The 20,851-nt window shown below is 43.2% G+C and overlaps 1 protein-coding gene and 1 pseudogene across 4 annotated transcripts in view; one reads left to right on the top strand and one right to left on the bottom strand.

Annotated features, from left to right (window-relative positions):
* Positions 1-20,851, top strand: part of LOC110123192 (ATP-binding cassette sub-family A member 17-like) — a 99,956-nt gene that overhangs the window by 13,211 nt on the left and 65,894 nt on the right. For all 4 annotated transcript variants that reach the window (XM_070460250.1, XM_070460249.1, XM_070460252.1 and 1 more), the window contains exons 2-8: positions 1,550-1,635; positions 2,214-2,475; positions 11,479-11,606; positions 13,347-13,509; positions 15,155-15,414; positions 17,951-18,067; positions 19,010-19,127. In XM_070460250.1, the coding sequence (XP_070316351.1) occupies positions 1,582-1,635; positions 2,214-2,475; positions 11,479-11,606; positions 13,347-13,509; positions 15,155-15,414; positions 17,951-18,067; positions 19,010-19,127 (1,102 nt within the window). In that variant the 5' untranslated portion in view covers positions 1,550-1,581. The remainder of the gene's footprint in view (positions 1-1,549; positions 1,636-2,213; positions 2,476-11,478; positions 11,607-13,346; positions 13,510-15,154; positions 15,415-17,950; positions 18,068-19,009; positions 19,128-20,851) is intronic.
* Positions 9,529-10,021, bottom strand: LOC110147220 (DNA polymerase epsilon subunit 3 pseudogene; annotated as a pseudogene).

Genomic DNA, 20,851 nt, shown 5'->3' on the forward strand with positions numbered 1-20,851 from the left:
TGATCAGGGATTGAACCCCTGCCCCCTACATTGGGAGCAGAGTCATAACCACTGGACCACTAGGGGAGTCCCCAGTTTCTTTAATTTCTAATGTGCAATGTCAGAGGTACTTTAACTGAAGGGAAAGTAGACCTTTTCTTTCCTCAATGGAAAAATATTTTTCTGAAAAAGAAAACATCATTGTGGTCGTATCTAAAAGTTAAAGCATATGTTACACTTGGGAAACACAGACTGAAAAGAGAAGGAACTTGGTGCTATCCAGAGCGTTTTAGTCTCCTCACAATTACGTCTGTTCCAACCACATTCCTGCAAAAATTGCCGGCCCTTTAATTTATTTACTTATTCATTCAGTATTTGCTGACTGATTACCACATGCTGGCCCTACTCTTGTGTCTGGGGATTCAGTGGTAAAAGAAAAGACAAAAAATTGTTGCCTTCTTGAAGCATGTGAATTCTAGTAGGGAAATCATATTAAATCAGATAAATATCAAGTTAAATAATTTAAAGGTGCTAAGAAGCAAAAATGACAGGGAAGATTGATACAAAATTTTCAGTGTTTTGAAATCTTATATATTTTATATAGGATGATCAAGAAAGGCTGAGAAAGTGACTTTTAAATAAAGATTTGAAAAAAGTAGAAGAGCTGGCCATGTAAACATGAGAGGGACGTGTGTGCTGGGCAGAGGAGACAGCAGGGGCAAAGGTGTGGGGCAGACATGTGGCTCCTCTGCTCAAGCCTGTGACTTGGGAGTGCAGAAGGAGGGGCGGTAGAGTAGGGGACGGTTGGGCAGAGATGAGCAAGCTAACAGGCTGCATCCCGTGGAGCTTTGCTTCATGACATGGAGCATCCCATGGGATGTTCATTGTCATCAGCAAGGCCAGGCTCTTCCCTGTGGCAAAACAGGAGCCACAGGAGAGTTTTGAGTGAAGAAGTGGATGTGGCCCAACAGGATCACTCCTGCCGCTGCAGGGAGGATGGGCTGCAGGTTGGCAGGAGCAGTGATACCACTGAAGAGGCTCTTGCAGGCGTTCAGGTGGAGATGAGGCAGTGTTGGACCAGGGTGCCTAGAGAAGCGGTGGTGAAAAGGACTGAATTCTGGTGTATTTCAGAAGTAGAGGCAGTAACCCTGTGTACCTGGAAGAATGAACTGACATTGAGGAGAGGACGACTAAGAATGACCTGTTTTAGGAGAAATGTATGCGTAGACTCGTTTGGGCAGGTTGAGTGGAGATGACAAATAGGCAGTTGAACATTTGGGTCTAGAAGTAACTCAAGGCTGGAAATGTAAATTTAAAAAGTCATGTAGATGGATTTAAACCCAAAATAGTGAGAGCACCTACAGAGTGATGCCACTCTGAGTCCACAGGTGGAGCCCTGGAGCACTTTAATATTCAGATGGTAGGGAGGGGAGGGGTCAGCACTGCTGGACAGGAAGGAGGAAAAGTGGTCCAGATGGGGCTCTGAAACCCTGACAGCAGAGAGCTTCCCAAGGCCCAAAGAGTCACTCAGCATTTTAACGTTAGTAACATCTCCCCATTTGTCTCCCAGCTAGTGGCGATTGCTCCTCTTCAGCTAGAAAAATGACGATGTTCAGGAACTTAAAGCTTCTTCTCTGGAAGAATTTCATTTTAAAGGTGGGTATGGTTATCTGTAGGGAGAATGTGAGTCTCCTTCGGAGGAACCGAATGATTTAGTTAAATTGGTTTCTAATCATGGAGTAAAGAAAAAATTAAGAACTCATAAAGGAGCCCTTTTCTGCAGATGAGCCACATTTCTTTCTGTGGTAATTCCATTCGTTAGCTCTAATTACTGAAGATAACCATTGTTGCTACTGATTTCTAGCCATTGGTGTTACATAAGAGATAAAAGCAGATGTTTCTAGCTAATTCTCATTCTGTTTTTTTTTCTTTTTTATGTGTTGTACAGGAAGGCTGGAAGAAATATAAGCATTCTTTGATATATATACACACACACACACACACACACACACACACACACACATATAAGTGAAGCATAGTTGATTGAAAGTGTTCTTAATGAAAGAACATTTGCCATGTAGTGACTTAATGCTTGTGTTTTATTTTGGATTAGCATATTTATGAGTGAAGTGTAGTTGATTGACAGTGTTCTTAATGGAAAAACATTTCCCATGTAGTGTCTTAACACTTGTGTTCTATTTTGGATTAACATATGGCTTTTGTTTTTATTTTAGAAACGAAAGACTCTGGTAACAGTCCTTGAAATCTTGATGCCGTTACTGTTCTGTGCAGTTATACTATATCTTCGTTTTGGTAGTTTGCCAAGAAAGAGACCTCCTATAGACTACAATATAACTGACATCACTTCTCTGCCAGAATTCTTCAATCAATTTCCTCTGAAAAGTAAATTTCAATTAGTTTATATCCCTTCCAAAAGTGAAACTTTGAAGAATATCACTGAAATGGTGGAAGACTTCTTTCCTGTTGAGTTTGAAGGTTAGCCATAAAGATGGGGGCAGGACAGAGGGGTCATTTTGATAAAGTCTAGTTTGAAGTTTTTTCCTGTGAGTTCTTACAGTAGTGGTTCCACATCTGGGCTCTCCAAATTCTAAAGAGTTTGCATGTGTCTTTATTATTTCGCACAACACACATGAGAGACTTGTATATTTATGTCACAAGGCTTCAAGGCTAATTAAAATGTGAAGTGTTTGTTCTAACTCACCCAAAGTGACACTGGTCATCTCATATATTTAATCAGAAGTCTTGGTTTGCAGTTATGTCTCTGTCTAATAAACAGAAAACACTCAGAGATTCTGAGTTAGCCTTTTACCTGATCTCTTTTCTCCTCTTCTTGTCCCATTCTCATCCAGTCTCTAGGTGGAGCCAAAAAGGTCTTTAAAAGATGGGTGGGATCTGGCTAGTCCCCGGCCTACGTCCCTCAGCGGCTTCAGGTCGGGCCTTCCCAGTCTTGCCTGCTTGCTCTCCTCGTGCTCCCTTTCATATCCTGGGCTCTGGGAGCCTTTGCTCCTCTGACAGAACGCTTTGCCTCCAGCTTTTCCTTCTTATCATTCTGGTTTCAGCTAAAATGGCACTTAGGAGTGTAGGTTTTGGGTTTCCCAATTCTGCCTTTTTCTCTCTCACAGAATCCTGTTGGATGTGTTCATAGCATCTTGATAACTATTTATTTACATTCCTGCTCACTGCTTCCTGTGCACTGTCTGCCTTTCCCCGCGGGGCTCTGCATCCGCCACAGGGGAGAGGATGTGTGCGTTCCATTCACACACTGTGCCCGGCGCACAGTAGGTGTTCAGTCCATACTTATTGAGTGAATGAATGCAGTTAGGTAGATAAAATTTTTCAAAATGTGGAATACATTTTCAAAGTTACTATAATTATATATATATATATTTTTTTCTATAATTATGTATTTTTATAAAGTATTCTGATAATACATAAGGCAGAAAGTGAAAAGAAACGGTTCTACTCCCCCACCTCTTGAGTGCCACTCAATGTGACAGTTCTTTTAAAGGTCCTCAGTTGTAGAATGTGGGGAAACTGTTTTGAAAGTTGCGCTTTATGCTTTCCTAGTATTCTAAAACACTATTCTAATTCAGCTACCTTTTATAAAGTACGAGATTACAAAATTAAAAAAAAAAACAACCAGAAATCCTCCCTGGTGAGGTGATAAAGTGTGATAAAACGTGATGGTCTACCCACAGGAAATGGGAGGGTGGTGGGTTTCAGGGGCTATCCAGGAGGGGGACAGCAAGCAGCCAGTCCCTCGGGTGACTGAGGATCTGGAAGTCAACAGGTGAAGCTGACGTGGTAGAGCTGGGTGAGGTTGGGCACGGCTGTAGGAGCCACAGCGTGCAGAGCTTCGCTAGCCTTGCCAGAGCGTCGGGCTTCCTCCTGTGTGCAGAAGGGTCCATTGCAGGACTTTTGAGGAGTCAGGTTAGACTGCAGTGTCATTGTTGTACCGAGATTTCTCTGACTGTCCTCTGGAGCGCTGATTGGAAGGGGCTAGTACTTGCAGTGGAGAAGGCAATGGCACCCCACTCCAGTACTCCTGGACTGGAAAAATCCCATGGACGGAGGAGCCTGGTGGGCTGCAGTCCATGGGGTCGCGAAGAGTTGGACACGACTGAACGACTTCACTTTCACTTTTCACTTTCATGCACTGGAGAAGGAAATGGCAACCCACCCCAATGTTCTTGCCTGGAGAATCCCGGGGACGGGGGAGCCTGGTGGGCTGCTGTCTATTGGGGTTGCACAGAATCGGACACGACTGAAGCGACTTAGCAGCAGCAGCAGCAGCAGCAGTACTTGCAGACATTCAAGAGGGAAAGATGACTTGCTGACTGCTAGATCCAGCGCTTTCTCTCCTTTGTCCTCATTGTGTGGGGCTGCTTTCATGCATTTCCTGTCTGAAATTCTCTGCGGCTTGAGTGCTGTGATACTGCAGTCTTCATCTGTTTCCACCTCCCTTCTGTTTCCATGGGTGTCTTCCTGGCTCACTCCTTGTCCTCAGACAGCCCTCACCTTATTACAGAACCATATGTGACACAGAACAGAGTTCGGAGTTAAAGTCCCTTCCCTAATTCCACTTCCCAGAATTCTTTGTTAACTGTTTGGGATGTATTTTTATGGAATTAAAAAGATTTTTTTAAGGAACTTAAAATTTACAATAAATACAAGAATTCCTTGCTTTGAAAATTGCAAACAATATTATAGAGATAGGGTTTATGCCATGGGCTTCCTTAGTCGCTCAGTGGTAAAGAATCTGGCTACAATGCAGGAGATGCAGGTTCAACGCCTGGGTTGGGAATATCTCCTGGAGGAGGAAATGGCAACCCACTCCAGTATTCTTGTCTGAGAAATCTCATGAACAGAGGAGCTGGCAGGCTGCGTTCCATGGGGTTGCAAAGAGTCAAACACAATTGAGCGACTGAACAACAACTAATACCTTCAGGCCATTCCCCTAAGCAAATCCTCCAGCCTAGAAGTAAGCACAAGCAGTAGCTTGATGATCTCTCCCAAACCATGACAGATATCTGGGTTTTTCTTCCCAGCATCTACCCGCCTTTGGATGTACACACAGAGCCTGTTCCTCCCTGGAGGTCTGATTCCTTTCCCACTCTGAGCCCGTGACGGCCCCACCCTGGGTGCAGGGTGACTTGTAATCTCTCTGCACTAGTTGGCAGTCCCCTCACTGTAGGGGTTTGTCCAGGGAAGACATATAACTCAGTAAGCCTCAAGGAAACAGCAAGATTTTTTCCTGGGGATCTCTGGGAAAGAGATTATTGCTGTTCTGCTTCTGGAACACTAGTGTTCTGCACACTAGGTTATTTGGACCAACCCAACTATCAAGACAAATAAAATAGGGTAAAAATATATTGATCCAGAATTACTTAGATGTTAATTTCATAATTGTTCATTAAACTGAACATTTGTGTTTTTTATGCCTTCCTGTAAGTATACTATTTTGTGCAATTTAACAAAATATGTGTGTATGTATATGTGTGTGTTTAAAAAGGCAACCTAAATAAGGCTAAGGAAATAAAAGAACAACAAATCTTTCTATAGGATAAAAAGGAAAATTTATTCATAATCCTATCACCCAGATATAAGGGCTATTTAAAACCTTCTATGGGCTTTCCTGGTGGCTCAGATGGTAAAGAATCCACCTGCAGTGCAGGAGACCTGGGTTCGATCCCTGGATTGGTAAGATCCCCTGGAGAAAGGAATGGCTACCAACTCCAGTATTCTGGCCTGGAGAATTCCATGGACTGTGTAGTCCATGGGGTCGCAAAGAGTTGGACACGACTGAGTGACTTTCACTTTGATTTTTCAAAGCCTTGTATACAGCCTTCTTTCCTTTTTTCTAACAAAAATTGGATCGTGTTATATGAACTCTTCTTAACATACTTTATTGTGTTGTTAAAATATTTCTGTACTCTTGGATATTTTTCTAAAAAAAAAAATCCAGGTGAAGGAAAGAACACAGAGGTCAATGGAATCCTCAAACTGCTTCTTGTGAAACCTGCATTGTACAAGAGGGAACTGAGCTCATTCAGGTGGGACGTCTCATAGGAGACCATCTCCCATAGAGCCAGGACCCCAAATGCCTGTACTCTCACTGTAAGCTTGAGCCAGCAGAGAACAAGCCTCTTTCCCAGCCCGGTTGGGCTTCGAGAAAACAGCACAGCAGCAGGAGAGCCCGCCTCCGGGGTTTGGAGCCCTGGTTGTCAAAAGAAAAGAAGAGAAAACCCCTCAAAGTACAAAGTGAGATGTCGATGGCCAGATGCAAATGTCACCCTCCTCTGAAAGAACATGCCATGATTCTGTATCTCAAAGAAGGGCAGCCACAAATATGTCACTGTCAGTGAGCACATACCAGGAAGCAAGAGAGCAAGGGTGAAGATCAGTATGAACGACAGATGGCAGAAACAGAACCAGAGATACTTCAGATAATGGAATTATTAGCATCACATTATGAAATCACTGTGTTTACTAGATTTAAAAATATAAAAAACAACCTGAAAGTGTTTGTAGATAGCATTCCACTGTAAGAGTCGCCTAGCAGATGTGTGTGTGTGTGGGGGGGGGGAAGCCAAACAGAACTTCCAGAAGTGAAAAATAATCAGAATATAATACAAAACTCAGTTGAAGGTAAAACTGGTGAACTGGAAGACAGAGCTGAAGGAAACTTTCAGAATACAACACAGAGAGAAGTGAAATGACAAAATACAGAAGAAAGGTTAAGAGACAGGGCCCTCACTATTCCATTTAGAACTTCAGCTGGGAAGTCTTAGTCCCAGGAACTGCTAGCAACCATCTTAGGACATCAAAAAAGTAATACAGAGGAAGAGAAAGTAAGTCTTTTTTTAAAAAAAAATTTGTATTGGAAGTTCCATGGGATCCCAAAGGAGTTGAGCACGACTGAGTGACTAGACAACAACAATGACAGCATCGTGTTGGCTTCAGGTCTACAGCAGAGTGAGTCAGTCACACACACACACACACACACGCATCTCCACTCTTGCAGGCTCCTTCTTCTTAGGCCACTGCGGAGTGTAGTGATGAGTGTGCTACAGTGAGTCTTTATTATCCATTTTATATGTGGTGTGTGTGTCGGTCACAGGCTTCCAATTTATCCCCCACCTTCACTGTCACACTGAGTGAAGTCAGAGAAGGACAGATACCATGTGATATTGCTTATATGTGTAATCTAAGAAAAGGGTTCAAATGAACTTACCTGCAAAACAAAAGAGTCTTGATCATACAGTTTGAGAACTGGATCAAGTCTTAGCTTTTGTGGATCAAGTGGTTGTTTAAAGAGTGGGTTTTTTTTTTTACATGGGGTACAATTTTATTTTCAAAAATTCTAAAAATACACAAAGTCAAACTCTTGTCTGGGATAAATCAATGTATGGTAAAAGCATAAAATTCAAGAAAGTGAGTATCTCTGAAAGAAGGGGAAGGCATATGGTCAGAAGTACATGTGGGATCCAAAGATGTTGGTAATGTTCCTTTCCTTAACCTAATGTTCTGGTAGAAAGGTTAAGTTCAGTTTCACTAACAAGTCTTTTCAGGAGTTGTTTTAACCTTTTTTTGTGTGTGGGGCAAGGTGTGGAACAGCTTTTACCTTAAAGTTAATTTATTCCATTACTAAGGTGTGACTCTTCTAAACACCTCAAGTGATCACCAAGAACTGTCCCCACTGGCTGGTCAGAACTCAAGTGCCTGCTGGTCTCAGTGGGCTCTGGGCACCACTGAGCCGGTCCTGTCCTGTTCACCCAGCCAGGGCACATCATAGTAGTCATTAAAGTGTCCTCTGAGCAGCTTTCTGGGGCCATTTCGCAGCACAGCCTTCTCCTGGGAACTCTGGCCTGCAACTTAAAGCCACTTCAGACTCTTCCAACTCAAACCTCTGTCGATGCAGCCACATAGCTATCTGTGTTCCACTTGGGTTTCCCCTCCCTGTTCTGTGGTTGAAATGTGCCTTCAGAAAGAAAACCAGAGCACTCTTAGTGGTCATCTTATTTGTTTCTCTTTTCCCATGAATCATAATGCTGTGCTATGTATTGACCGTTGTCTGAAAAACTTGATTCTCTTCTTTCTTGTCCAGTGTTTTGGTTCTTTGTGGTAGGAGGATAAATTCAATCTCTGTTAACTCCATCATGGCCAAAAACATAAGTCATGGATTTTTTTTTAACAATAATGTTTTTTATTATACAAAGCATTATAATTTTCTCAATATTCTTCACTCAATTGTCAACAAACTTTCCACTGTATTCATTTAACAAATCAACAGTGTCAAACTACACTTCACTTCCTTTCAACCTCCAGGCACTCAACTTAAAGAGACCAACAAAATAGTGCTTGGAGCACCAAATGGAAAGAGAAGAAAACCTGGAAAGGTCAACAGAGATACTTAGAAGCAGTTAAAGGGGATGGGTTAGGGGAGGAATTAAATTCCCGAGCACCATCAGATTTCCCTCATGGGTCAAAGAGGTTTACAAAATCAGTTTTAAGACATTAGATTAGAACTAGGGAATCAGAGGAACCCATACTCTGGGATATTGCAGGTCATCCAAGTTCTTGGGTTGGCAGAAGTAAAAAAAAAGAGGGACAGAGAAAGTGGGAATGGGGAGCAGAGGAGAGGCAGCACAGAGACAGGTGGTAAGAAGCACAGAGGGAGAAAGTTGTGCCTAGAAGAAATAAAGTTTGAAACTTGTCGTGAGTTGGAAAAATGAAAAGTCATAGTCACAAATCTGGAAGATGGACTACTGGACATGAAAACCTGAAATTTTATACCTTCCAGGAAGTGATGACAAATCCTGAAGCTGTACAGTGGCAGGCAGTGAGGTGCATTTAAGACTAAACCATCAGTTTTATAAGAGTAAGACGTTGGCAACCTTGCTTAACTAATTCTACTCTGTGGATTTAAAAACAGTATGTGCCTAGAAGGGAGCCTTCCAGGCAGGTTACATGCAATATAGAAGGGCTCTAAGCCAGGTGGGTCTGTAGAAAACAAAATTCAATTAATGTTACTGTCAAGTGAAGAGACAGCAGATTTCATTGTTCTCTTCAATCTTGTTAGTAGTTTCCTAAGGCTAAGCCATTCTGACCACTTGAAATAAGCTAGTATTGCCAAATACTGTATAATCAAATAGGTTGACTGTGATCATACCCTAATTTTTCCTGAGCCTTAACTGCCTCTGTGATCTGGGACACAGTTGGCAGTGTGGAAGTTTTTATTACTTTTCTGGGGGGCAGGGAGGGAACTGGGGATCAGCAATTGCCTAACTATGTGTATGTAAACGAAAGAGATCAAGAGGCAAGAATCCCTCTTGCCAAAAAGTTACAACCTTGAGACTGATTAAGCAGAACAGGATTCTGCTACTCAGATGCTGAATCTGGGAAGCACTGGCTTTGATGATAATCCTGATGATAATTCAGTTATTATTTCAATCTTCTCAGGCTCTTCTGCCTAAGACTACTCTGCCCAGCCGGATAAAGCTTCACACAAATGTGTACCAGGTTTTTGCGTGGTTTGTTCCAAGGGGCGTCTCCCCATCGTCTTCAGTTGTCCACTTCCTCCTCTTCATTCTGTTCTTCTTCCTCCAGCCTTTCCTCATCTTCATCGTTGTCCTCATCCCTACTTTTGTCCTGCTCTTCCGAATCTGTTTTTTTGTCTTTGTCTTTCTTCTTTTGCTCTGAAGCTTCCTTCTTGCCTTTCTGCTCCCTCCTATAAGCTTCCAGAGCTTCTTTTAATGGGGTAACGAACCACTGAAACTCCATCTCCTCCATGGCGGACAGCACATCGCTGGCATTCAGTGTCTTGCGTTTCCCTTTCATCGCAAAGTTGTTGGCACAGGATGTGGCGTACAGCACAAAGATGCTGGCAGCGCGGGAGATGGCACTCTGGGCCTCCTTGGAGATGTTGACACCATCCAGGAGTGCCTCCTTGATGATTCTGGTGATTACAGCATTGGGCAGGTTTAGGTCCTCGGGCCTCTCCGCCATGGTCGCGGCCGGGGACTGTCGGATTTTTTTTTAATATACAAAAGAAACTGGCTTACAGAGATTGTGCCGTGATAAAGGAATCAGGAGCCAATGGTAGCTGAAGGACTCTACCGTTTAACCTTTAAGATCACTCAGAGTTCTACCAGGTGCATGCCCTGTTTTTTTTTTTTAATCTAGTTAATAAAAATTTCTCATTAGTATTTTCAGAGACATTTGAGAAAATATTGCCACTCCAAAGTGAAACTAGACTCCCATAAAAAAGAAAACAGTGGAAGAAACAGAGGACTTGGAAATTAAAAATGATTATCAAAATAACATTCATGGAAATAATAGGATGGACATGTGTGAAGTTCTGTTGGTGATGGGGAAGGTAAAGTCAAGAGAAGCCTCTAAGACTGTAAAGCCAAGAGACCAAGAAATGGATGAAGGAATATGTATGAAGGATGAGGGGATAGACATGAATTGCATGTCTGGAAGTCCCAGCTCGTCTGTTCAGATTTCTGAAAGGAAAAACGGTGACAAATGATGGGAGGAAAACAGCAATAGAGAAAAGCTTTCTGAACACTGGCATCTGCAGCTCGGGTGGATGTACTCATCACAAGCAAGGGAACAAGAAAGAGCAAATGTGGGCCTGTGTTAGTGACATTTCTGAACCCAGGGATCAAGGAACAGAAGCATCACAGGTTTCTAGTTGCCTCCGAGGAATCAGATATTCCCCTTGGCAGTGCTGCGCACTCAGTGGTATAATCACACCTTCGACCTTCTGAGAAAGAATTATTCTCAAGGAGGATCCTGAATTACCAGTCAGATGTGAGGGCAGGCGACTTTAAAAACTTAATTCTCTCATCAGAGCAGCTATACTTTCTGATGATTTTGTTTCCACTTTTGGTTTTTATAACCATGAAGAGAAGCTGGAAATGCAGTGATAATTTTCTCATTAACGTGAACAATAATTGTGTTCTATCTACTTCAGTCCCAAGCAACTTTGTTGTTGATCAGTCACTAAGTTGTGTCTGACTCTTTGTGACCCCATGGACTGCAGCACACCAGGCTTCCCTGTCCTTCACCATCTCCCGGAGTTTGCTCAAACTCATGTCCATCAAGTTGGTGATGCTATCCAACCGTCTCATTCTCTGTTGCCCCTTCTCTTGCCCTCAGTCTTTCCCAGCATTAGTGTCTTTTCCAATGAGTCAGCCTAGAAGAACTCAAATATGCAAGAGCTTTGAGACCCCACAGAGGTTTAGCTGTTATCATTGACTGTGCATTTCCACTGCCCAGGGTGGTTCTGGGTGTCTTATATAGGATGTGCACAGTCGTTTGCACGATGAAGGAGTGAGTGAGTGACATTTGCTAGCCAAGGAGGTGGAAGTCCGTATCTCTTGGGGTAGAAGGGGGTGGTTGGGCAGCATTTAACAACCTCATCCTCACCCCCCTGCCACCCACTCACTAACTGGATTTTTCTCTTTGCAGTTCTAGGCTGCCCTTCAGTACCTTTGTTTGAAAAGTACATAATTCAAGATCCCAAAGCTTTTTACGTATTGACTGGGATTGTTTTTGATCATAACTTCAATGACAGCACGGAACCCTTGCCACTTGAGGTAAGAGCATCTCTTCCATCACAATCTTCTTGTGATGCCCGCCTTCAGCGTGAGTTCAGTAAGCAGTCCTGCTGCTGAGCTGTGCCTCGTCAGCTTTGTCAGCTGGTGGCTGTCTTACATCTAGAGGAGATGAGACATTACTCCTGATTTCTTATCTTACATCCTGTTTTCTTGTTCTTCAAAAGAGAAGACATTTTGGAGCGAGCCTGTGTCCTGAGGGTACAGGATGGCATAGTTTCAGCCGCTGGGCTATGGAAGGGAACCCCAGTGCTCAACCCCATAGACTGGAGTCCCAGTTCTGGTCTTCCTCCTGTGTAACCTTGGGACAGTCACTGACATTCTTGGGCCTTAGTTTCTCTATCAGTTTAATGGAGTTAATAGTAGTTCCTAACTCATAGAACTGGTGTGAGGATTAAACGAGTTTTATGCCTATAAAGTCTTAGAATGGGGCCTGGAGTAGAGGCATTTTCCAGAAGGAATAGTAATTGTCATTATTACTAATCCCATGGACTTCAGATATGGTGGATCTGTTCATTTAAGGAAAAGGCAGTGTTATAAATATCAGAATATTTGATTTCTGCTTTAGGATGGGAAAACCACCGATCTATAGCTTTTGTGCTCTGCTATGGCAAATAGATGGGGAAACAGTGGAAACAGTGGCTGACTTTTATTTTTCTGGGCTCCAAAATCACTGCAGATGGTGATTGCAGCCATGAAATTAAAAGATGCTTACTCCTTGGAAGGAAACTTATGACCAACCTAGACAGCATATTGAAAAGCAGAGACATTACTTTGTCAACAAAGGTCCATCTAGTCAAGGCTATGGTTTTTCCAGTGGTCATGTATGGATGTGAGAGTTGGACTATAAAGAAAGCTGAGCACTGAAGAATTGATGCTTTTGAACTGTGGTATTGGAAAAGACTCTTGAGAGTCTCTTGGACTGCAAGGAGATCCAACCAATCCATCCTAAAGGAAATCAGTCCTGAATATTCATTGGAAGGACCAATGTTGAAGCTGAAACTCTAATACTTTGGCCACCTGAGGCGAAGAGCTGACTCTTATGAAAAGACCCTGATGCTGGGAAAGATTGAGGGCAGGAGGAGAAGGGGACGACAGAGGATGAGATCTGTTGGATGGCATCACCAACTCAATGGACATGGGTTTGGGTGGACACCGGAAGTTGGTGATGGACAGGGAGGCCTGGTGTGCTGCGGTTCATGGGGTCGCAAAGAGTCGGATATGACTGAGCAACTGAACTGGAACTGGTACAGTGTATCTAACAATCAGTTGTTAGAACTGGTGCGGGATGTTGGACACTTATAAATGGCAGGCCCATCCCAGGGACCATCGTACTTGATCCCACAGCACCTTAGAGGTAGGTACTGTTGCCATCATTCCTGTTTTACTGAAGAGGAAACCTGGCAAGGTTAGGTAACTTGCCCAGACTGCCGTGATTGCTCATTAGGACATGGGAGTTTGGATCCCAGTGGTCTGGCTCCAGAGCCTGCACTCAGAGCCTTTTCGCAGCACTGCTTTCCTGACGGGAGTCGTGACCCCTCTTGTTTCTTAGGCTGGTCACAGAAGGATGCAGGGAAGACACGTCCACATTTGCCCCCAGAGGACAGCATGGGTGCCCTTCCTCCCGTGGAAGCTAAGGTCAGGCACACCCTTGCTGTGTCTTGTTCCATTTCTGAGTTCCTCAATCTCATGACTGCATTTGTTTTCTCTCTTTCTTCCTAGGTTAAGTACTACTTGCGCTTCAGTTTCTTTCAGAGGAATTATTTATCCTTGAGTTTCATCCTCCCTCAAGATGACGTCCAGGGCTGGCTCACATCCTTTCTTTATCCTCCTAACCTAAGTCATGAGCCCCGAGACTATGGAGTTTCTGAAGGGGGAGCTCCAGGTGAGGAAGCCTCTGTGCATTGTCGTGAGCTGGTTTCATCCAGTCTTAATGACGCCATTTGTGTTGTTTTTGTGTCTGAACACTTGCTAAACTAACATTTCAGAAGAGATTGAGGCAATACATTTAGAAATGTGGCATTCAGGGAACTACCCTGGTGGTCCAGTGGCTAAGACTCTGTCTTCCTAATGTGGGGGGCCTGGGTTTGATCCCTGGTCAGGGAGCTAGATCCCACATGCCACAGCTAAAGATCCCATGTGCCACGATTAAGACCCAGTGCAGCCAAATAAATAAACATTAAAAAAAAGAAATGTGGCATTTAGTAAAATGCTTACATTCTAGAGTAAGTTAGTCCAGCAGTTTAGCCTCTGATTGTTTTGTAATGATACTGAATTGTTCAAGAGAAGAATGGAAGCATTTTACAAGAATGAGCACTTTCTTTATATTTCTGTACATGTTAACTTTCCCGCTTATAACAACGTGTACTTGCCGTTAGCTCCCCGCACTGAGGGAAAACAGTGGGGCGATGCGGAGACTCTCTCATCCTCTCTCCTCCACAGTAAGCAGTGGCCTCCTGATTGGAGGCGTGTGAACCAGTCCTCTCTGGGACTTGCGCCTTCCAAATCCCCGTCATGTTTTGGTCTCTGTCTTCATGAGTGGTTTAGGGTGACCGTCCTCTCAGGGCCCTTGGGGATGAACTACTCTTAAAAAACTAAGTCGCCAGTCTGTAGCACCTTGTAGGGTGGCCACACTTTTGACCTGAAGGCTTGGGCTCGCAAGCCCTCCAAGTGGGAATCCAAGTCCCAGGGTTTATAGTTTCATGTGATTCTAGAAAGGGTGTCAGCAGTTCTGTGGCAGTTCTCCTGCTTTCAGTCACAGATATGTAACAGTTCCCAGAACTTTATCGTTAACAATTTCTTCCTGCCCTTTTCATCCTGACACATCTGGAGGCCTCCCTAGGTCTTGGCCACCAGAAGACCTCAGTCCTCTCTACCCCAATGCTGGCATACCCCGCTTGGCTCTGCCGGTGTGGAGGGCTGGCCACCCTTGCTTGGACGTGGGCCATTATTTCTTAGAAAACTCCAGGACCAGGGATCTTTGCCTTTCAATCTATTTATTGTTCCCAAAAGCTGACCTTGGCACACCAGCTATGCTGTATTGAAACAAGAGTTGCTTATGGTGAAGACTAGTTTCAAGGTTTGGCAGCAAAATTCAGTGACCATAACCCTTGGACTACAGCAGGGACAGGTCACAGCAGTTGAGAGGGGCTGCGTCTTCCATGTTCTTTGAATTTGACTCTTCCTGTGTGGTGGAGAGCACAACTCCAGAGTGGGCACCCTCCCCAGAGCCTGAGGACTCAGGGGAGAAGATGCCCCCTGCCCTGAGGATGGTTGTGTTGGGTATCTCTCATTTGTCTGCCCAGAACTCCTGCTTACCCCATTTCTGAGAAAAGACACCATCCCTCAGCCACACGAGTCCCACTGTGACTTTCTGCTCTTTTCTTCCATATCATAGCACCTTGGCTATAGCAGTGCCTTTTCTATTCCTGACTGTATGAATGGCTAGCCATCACCCATCTGAATTACCAGTTATTTTGCATCTTTGTTCTTAATCTCTTGTGCTTGATATCCATTGTTTTCTCATGTAGGATACTACCAAGAAGGCTTCCTGTCCATACAGCATGCGACAGATAGAGCCATCATGTGGCACCACGCTCCCACTGAGACGACTGGGCTGTTTCAGAGCCTCAGTGTGCTTCTGAAGAGATTCCCACACGGTGCCTATGTCCGGGACAGCTTCTTCCTGGTCCTGCAGAATGAGTTCCCTCTTTTCCTAATGCTCAGCTTCATCTGCATTGAGCTCATCACCATCAATTCCATCGTACTGGAGAAGGAGAGGAAGCTGAAGGTAATCGCGTCCTACAGACAGGTGGCCAGGAGTATGTGGGAACTGCTAATAAACAATGGCCAGGGTAGGAGGGAGGCCAGGGCAGGTGAGAGGTGGCTTTAGCTATGAGAGCAGCCTTCGAGGTGAGTTGGAACTTGGATATTCTTTCACCATTTTAACCAGCTTGCAGCTTAGCTCATGTTATTAGGCGAACTCTTACTTTCAGAAGGGGAGTGTCTGTCCTAGGTTCCTGACTTGCCAGCACACTGCCTCACACATGATAGGTGTGCAGAAATGTTTGTGAACTAACTGAAAAATGAGAGGAATAATCATCCAAAATTAACTCAGGCTATTTTATGGCAAGGTAGACAGGGAGCGATCTCTAGAAGCCACAGCTTAAGATAGGGTACATCTTTCTGCACTCCTCTGTTCCTTACTGAATCTCTTGTTACTTCTCTCCTCACATTTTGCTCTTAAAGAAAGCCTCTTCTCCGTCTCTCCGGTCCCTCCTCTTTTGCTGATGCTCATGTGCTGAAGTAGGCGGCCAGTGGCTCCGTGAGCTGCGCTCGGCCTCACCAGCAAGGCCTGGTTTGCTCTGCCTTCTCACACGATCAGTCTGCCGGGGAGGCCGTGGCGATGGGGTGCATTTCCTGCTTAATCCGACGTGGTGGAGGGTAGGGGTGTTAACCCACTGCAACGGGTGCTGCTGAGACAGGGCCTGATGGCAGGCCTCTCCACTTGGCTCTGCATGGACTGAACAGCTCCACGGAAGCCAGAAGCTTCTGGTGTGCTGTTGGAAACCTTTTCTCATTCCCATCTCAGGGAAGGAGTTTTCTCTTTCCTATTTGTTAAGTCATTTCAGAAACAGATTGGTGGAGGGAAGGGGATGGGCATCAAATATTTTCACCCAGATCATTGACTTGGTTGTGTGTCTCCCATTTCACACTTGAGTTTGCTCTCTAGACAAAAATAAAGAACACTTTTGAAAAGCTTAAAAGTAAACACCAAATAGTATTTAAAAGTAGGGCATTTAATTCTTAAAACCCTGGAGAAAAATAAAAAGAAAGAGAATATAGTCCATATACCAAAAGACAAAAAACAAAGGAAATCACACACACAAAAAAAAGCACATACAACAGAAGATGTAATATTAAGTAAGAAAGCAGAAGGCCTTTTCTGGTGTCTCAATGGTACAGAATCTACCTGCCAATGCAGGAGACACAGATTCAATCCCTGGGCCTGGAAGATCCCACATGCTATGGAGCAGCTAGGCCTGTGTGCCACAACTACTGAACGCACGTGCTCTAGGGCCCACGAGCTGCAGTTACTGAGCCTGTGTGTTGCAACTAGTGAAGCCTGTGGTCCCTCGAGCCCATGCTCCACAGCAAGAGAAGCCACTGCAATGAGAAGCCCGTGGACCACCATGAAGAGTAGCCCTAGCTCACCACAGCTAGCGAAAAGCCTGCACCCCAGCGAAGACCCAGCACAGTCACATGAGCTCCAGTGCTCCAGTGAGCAGTACACACATCAAAAGAAGAGTTCATGTTCTGACATTGCAGTACTGGCACACGTTACATATTTATGTGCTTTAAGTGAAGATGAAGTTTTAAATCATGTGTATGTCATTTTTGTGATTCCCTGCTTTAACCAACTCATTTTTGATTCATTGACCTACTACCACTTCTGAACTTTATAAAAGATAAAAACTCTATTTCTGTACTTAGGGCATGGAATATACAGAGTTATTACCACATATATATCTCCAGTATGAGACTGAACTTTTGGAATGCAGTCGCTCTGCCTGTGGTATTTTTTCTGCTTGGTACCCAGCATAGAGCTTTGCATTTATTCACTTACCAGAGAGTTTTTCACCTGTGTTTGCTAGACATATGCATGTGAGTTACAGATACAAACGACACCGTCCTTTTCCTCGGGTGATTCATGGCAGTAAGGTCACATGTTACAAAGGAGCCCCCGGTGCTTGGGTAATGGGATGTGTGGATGTGCTAGCTGTACCGGGCGAGGGTGGAGCTGAGCAGAGAAGGCTTCACAGAGCAGGTAACACTTGAACTAGGTTTTGAAAATCAAGCAAGATTTCAATAGGTAAAGAGAGAATGAGAGAAAAAAGAGAGCAACATGTGTGAGAGGCAAAGCAAACAAAAAAGACACAGAGGTTGAGATGTGTTTAGTGAATTATAGGAAGATTTTCTGTGACCAGAGCACAGGATGCCGAGGAGTTTAGATTCTATCCTCAGGGCCATAGGAGCCATTCACGGATAGTCAGTGTTCAGTAAATGAATGAACCAGCAGTTTACTAACCATAGCAAAAGAAGAATAATTTTAACCTAAGGTCTGTCTCTACCAGAGAAGCTCCACTCTCTGGTTTGTTAATCTCTTTGCAACTCAGTCCCCACCACATCCATGATCCGCCTCTTCCCAGGACACACATAGGACCCTTCATCCCAGACTGCTCAGGTTTCAGTAACAGATAGCTAAACCAGACCAGTTCAGACTGAGCCAGAAGACCCTGTAACGTCTGGTTCTTTTCTCTTTCTAGGAGTATATGTGCATGATGGGGCTGCAAAACTGGCAACACTGGGTGGCTTGGTTCATCGTGTTCTTTATTTCTGCCTCCATTGTTGTTTCTTTCATGACCATTCTCTTCTGCACAGAGGTACACGTCTCTTGTCTTTCAGGATGTGCTAAGCTCTGGAGATAATGGGGGTAAAGTATGGTGTGGTGTGGGTGGTGGTGGTGGTGAGATTCAAGAGATGGTGAAAACACAGTGATTGCTGAACATTTTAAAAACCTCAGGTTGACGTGGTGGTATTTGCTAGGCCTTTGGCAGAGGAAGCATTGAAATTTATGATCTGGGAGAGCTTTGCCCTCCCTCCACTTTTCCAGTCTTCAAGTAGTGGGCCTGAGGGTGATTAGTTCATTAGGAAGGTTGAGTTATAAACTTTAAAACATTGCAAATTTTGTGCTCTGTAAATAATTGAAAATAGCTATTGTAAAAGTTAAGAATGTTCTTTTATGCCCAGGTATCTTGTTAATTTTTCCTTTTATGCTGTCAATGGAATTTTGTGTTCCAATTCACTAACTTGTGTTTAATAACTAAATTATAATATATGGATATATGAAAATTTGCCTTCTAAATTACCAAAATTGGAGCATTTTGAATGTAGAAAGGCAGGAAAACTCAGACTATATAGCAAAATATATAAAAAAAGAAAGTTGCCTGAAAACAATAAAAAGAGAAGATATAAGATATTGAAAGGAATACTAAAATTATTTGTAGTAGTTATAATGGTAAATAGGATAAACTCTCTTATTAAAGCAAAAAGAACATTCACATTGGGCCAGAAATTGAATTCAAACTTATGCTTTCCTTAAAAAAGGTATACACACAGAGCATGATTTGTAAATGGTAATGGAAGCTGGATTAAAGGTCTGCCTTAAAAACCTATATATATATATATATATATATATATATATATATAGTTTTATTTAAGATAGTCCTGGTTTTTAAAAATTTACACATTGTTTTAAGGGTCTTTTACGCCTTTTCTTCATTCTTTCCATGTAAGAATTATGTGCCCCTGTGATTATTTTGTAGTTTGAAGAATCAGCAGTGTTCGGAAACAGTGACCCTAGTTTGATATTTGTGTTTCTAATGTGTTTTGCAATTGCCACAATTTTCTTTGCATTCATGATCAGCACTTTCTTCCAAAAAGGTGAGTCCTAATACAATTTTCTGTCAGGGAGTGTGTTTATGACTTCTTTTCTTGGTAGCATTGCTATTTCCATTACCTGTGGCATTAATTATTATTCCTTCAGAGTCAAGTTTTCACTTGTATGGTTACTTTAACAATGGAATAACTCCATTTCCCATTAAAGACATGTGAAATTAGTTCCATATATGTACACTTTTATGCTTCTCTGGGCTTCTAAATGTTATTTCAAAATAGATGGAAATGATAAGTCAGTTTGGAAGGAAAGAAAGGCTAAGACATCCAGGGGAGGTAATTTTCCAGATCCTGATTGTGAAGTTGTTGCATAACAATAGTAAGACACCATAATAAAAGAGGAACTCCTGGGAATTTGGTTCTGTCAGGAGGGGTATTACCTCTAAAATGATAGGTAGAATAGATGAATCATGAAAGGCAGAAATAATAAGAAGTTATGCCAAAGAGTGCAGGAGAATTGAGTTATGGGTCAACCTAGAGAGGTGCAGATAGAAACACTATTGGAGGACAGGCCTGGCAGCTGGCAACACAAAAAAAGAGGATTTAAGAGAACTTGGGGAATTCCCTGGTGGCGCAGTGGATCAAAATCCTCCTGCCAATGGAGGGGACATGGGTTCGATCTCTGGTTCAGATCTTCCTGGACCTTCCTCCAGTTTCCCAGGAAGACCCACCATGCCATGGGACAGCTGAGCCTGTGCACCACTCCTGAAGCTCACCTTAGAGCCCACACTCTGCGACAAGAGAAGCCCCACACAGGAAGTCTGCGCCGCAGCTAGAGAGCAGCCCGGCTCAGCACAGCTGGAGAAGAGCCTCTCACAGCAGTGAAGACCCCGTGTGGCCAAAAGCGAATGTGACCCAGCAGTCCCACTCCTGGCCATACAGCTGTGAAAGAGAAGAACTGTAATTCAAAAAGATACATGCACCCCAGTGTGCAAGGCATGAAAGCAACATTAGTGTCTGTCAGCAGATGAATGAATAAAGAAGATGTGGTATACAGATAATGGAATATTAGCCATAAAAAAGAATGAAATAATGCCATTTATAGCAACATGGATAGACCTAGAGATTATCATACTAAGTGAAGTAAGTCAGAGAAAGGCAAATATCATATGGTATCACTTACATGTGAAATCTAAAAAAAATACCAATGAACTTATTTATAAAACAGAAACAGACTCACAGACATAGAAAACAAACTTGTTAGCAAAGGGAAAATGGAGAGAATAAATTATGAGTATGAGATTAACAGATGCACACTACTATATATCAAGTAGATCAACAACTGGATTTACTTGTTACATATCAGAAGCTCTTGTTCTGGCTTCAGAGCACTGCATTTGCATCTCAGTGTTTATTCTGACCTTGAGCAGATCAAAAGATTCCATATCCATTTCTTTGGAAAATGATAGCACTTATAACATATTAGCAGTTATTATCAGCCTTTACAAAAAAAGCAAATTCAGAGAAGCTACAGGACACCCAGAGTCAGCCATCATTCATGTGGTTGGGTTCAGTGAAGGGCTGCCTGATGCCTTAATGGTGGTTCTTTCTGTTATGTATGCAATCCTTACATTTTCGATCCTTGTTCTCAATTTCCTGGAATGCAAATGTTTGCCTTTATTTTATATTCATTTCCCAGACTTCCATTTGATTGGTTTCTCTCCAAATCTGGAACCACTATGCTTAGGGCCTGGAAATCTTGAATCCTTGAC

This window comes from Odocoileus virginianus, chromosome 33, assembly GCF_023699985.2.
Source record: "Odocoileus virginianus isolate 20LAN1187 ecotype Illinois chromosome 33, Ovbor_1.2, whole genome shotgun sequence".
NCBI lineage: Eukaryota > Metazoa > Chordata > Mammalia > Artiodactyla > Cervidae > Odocoileus > Odocoileus virginianus.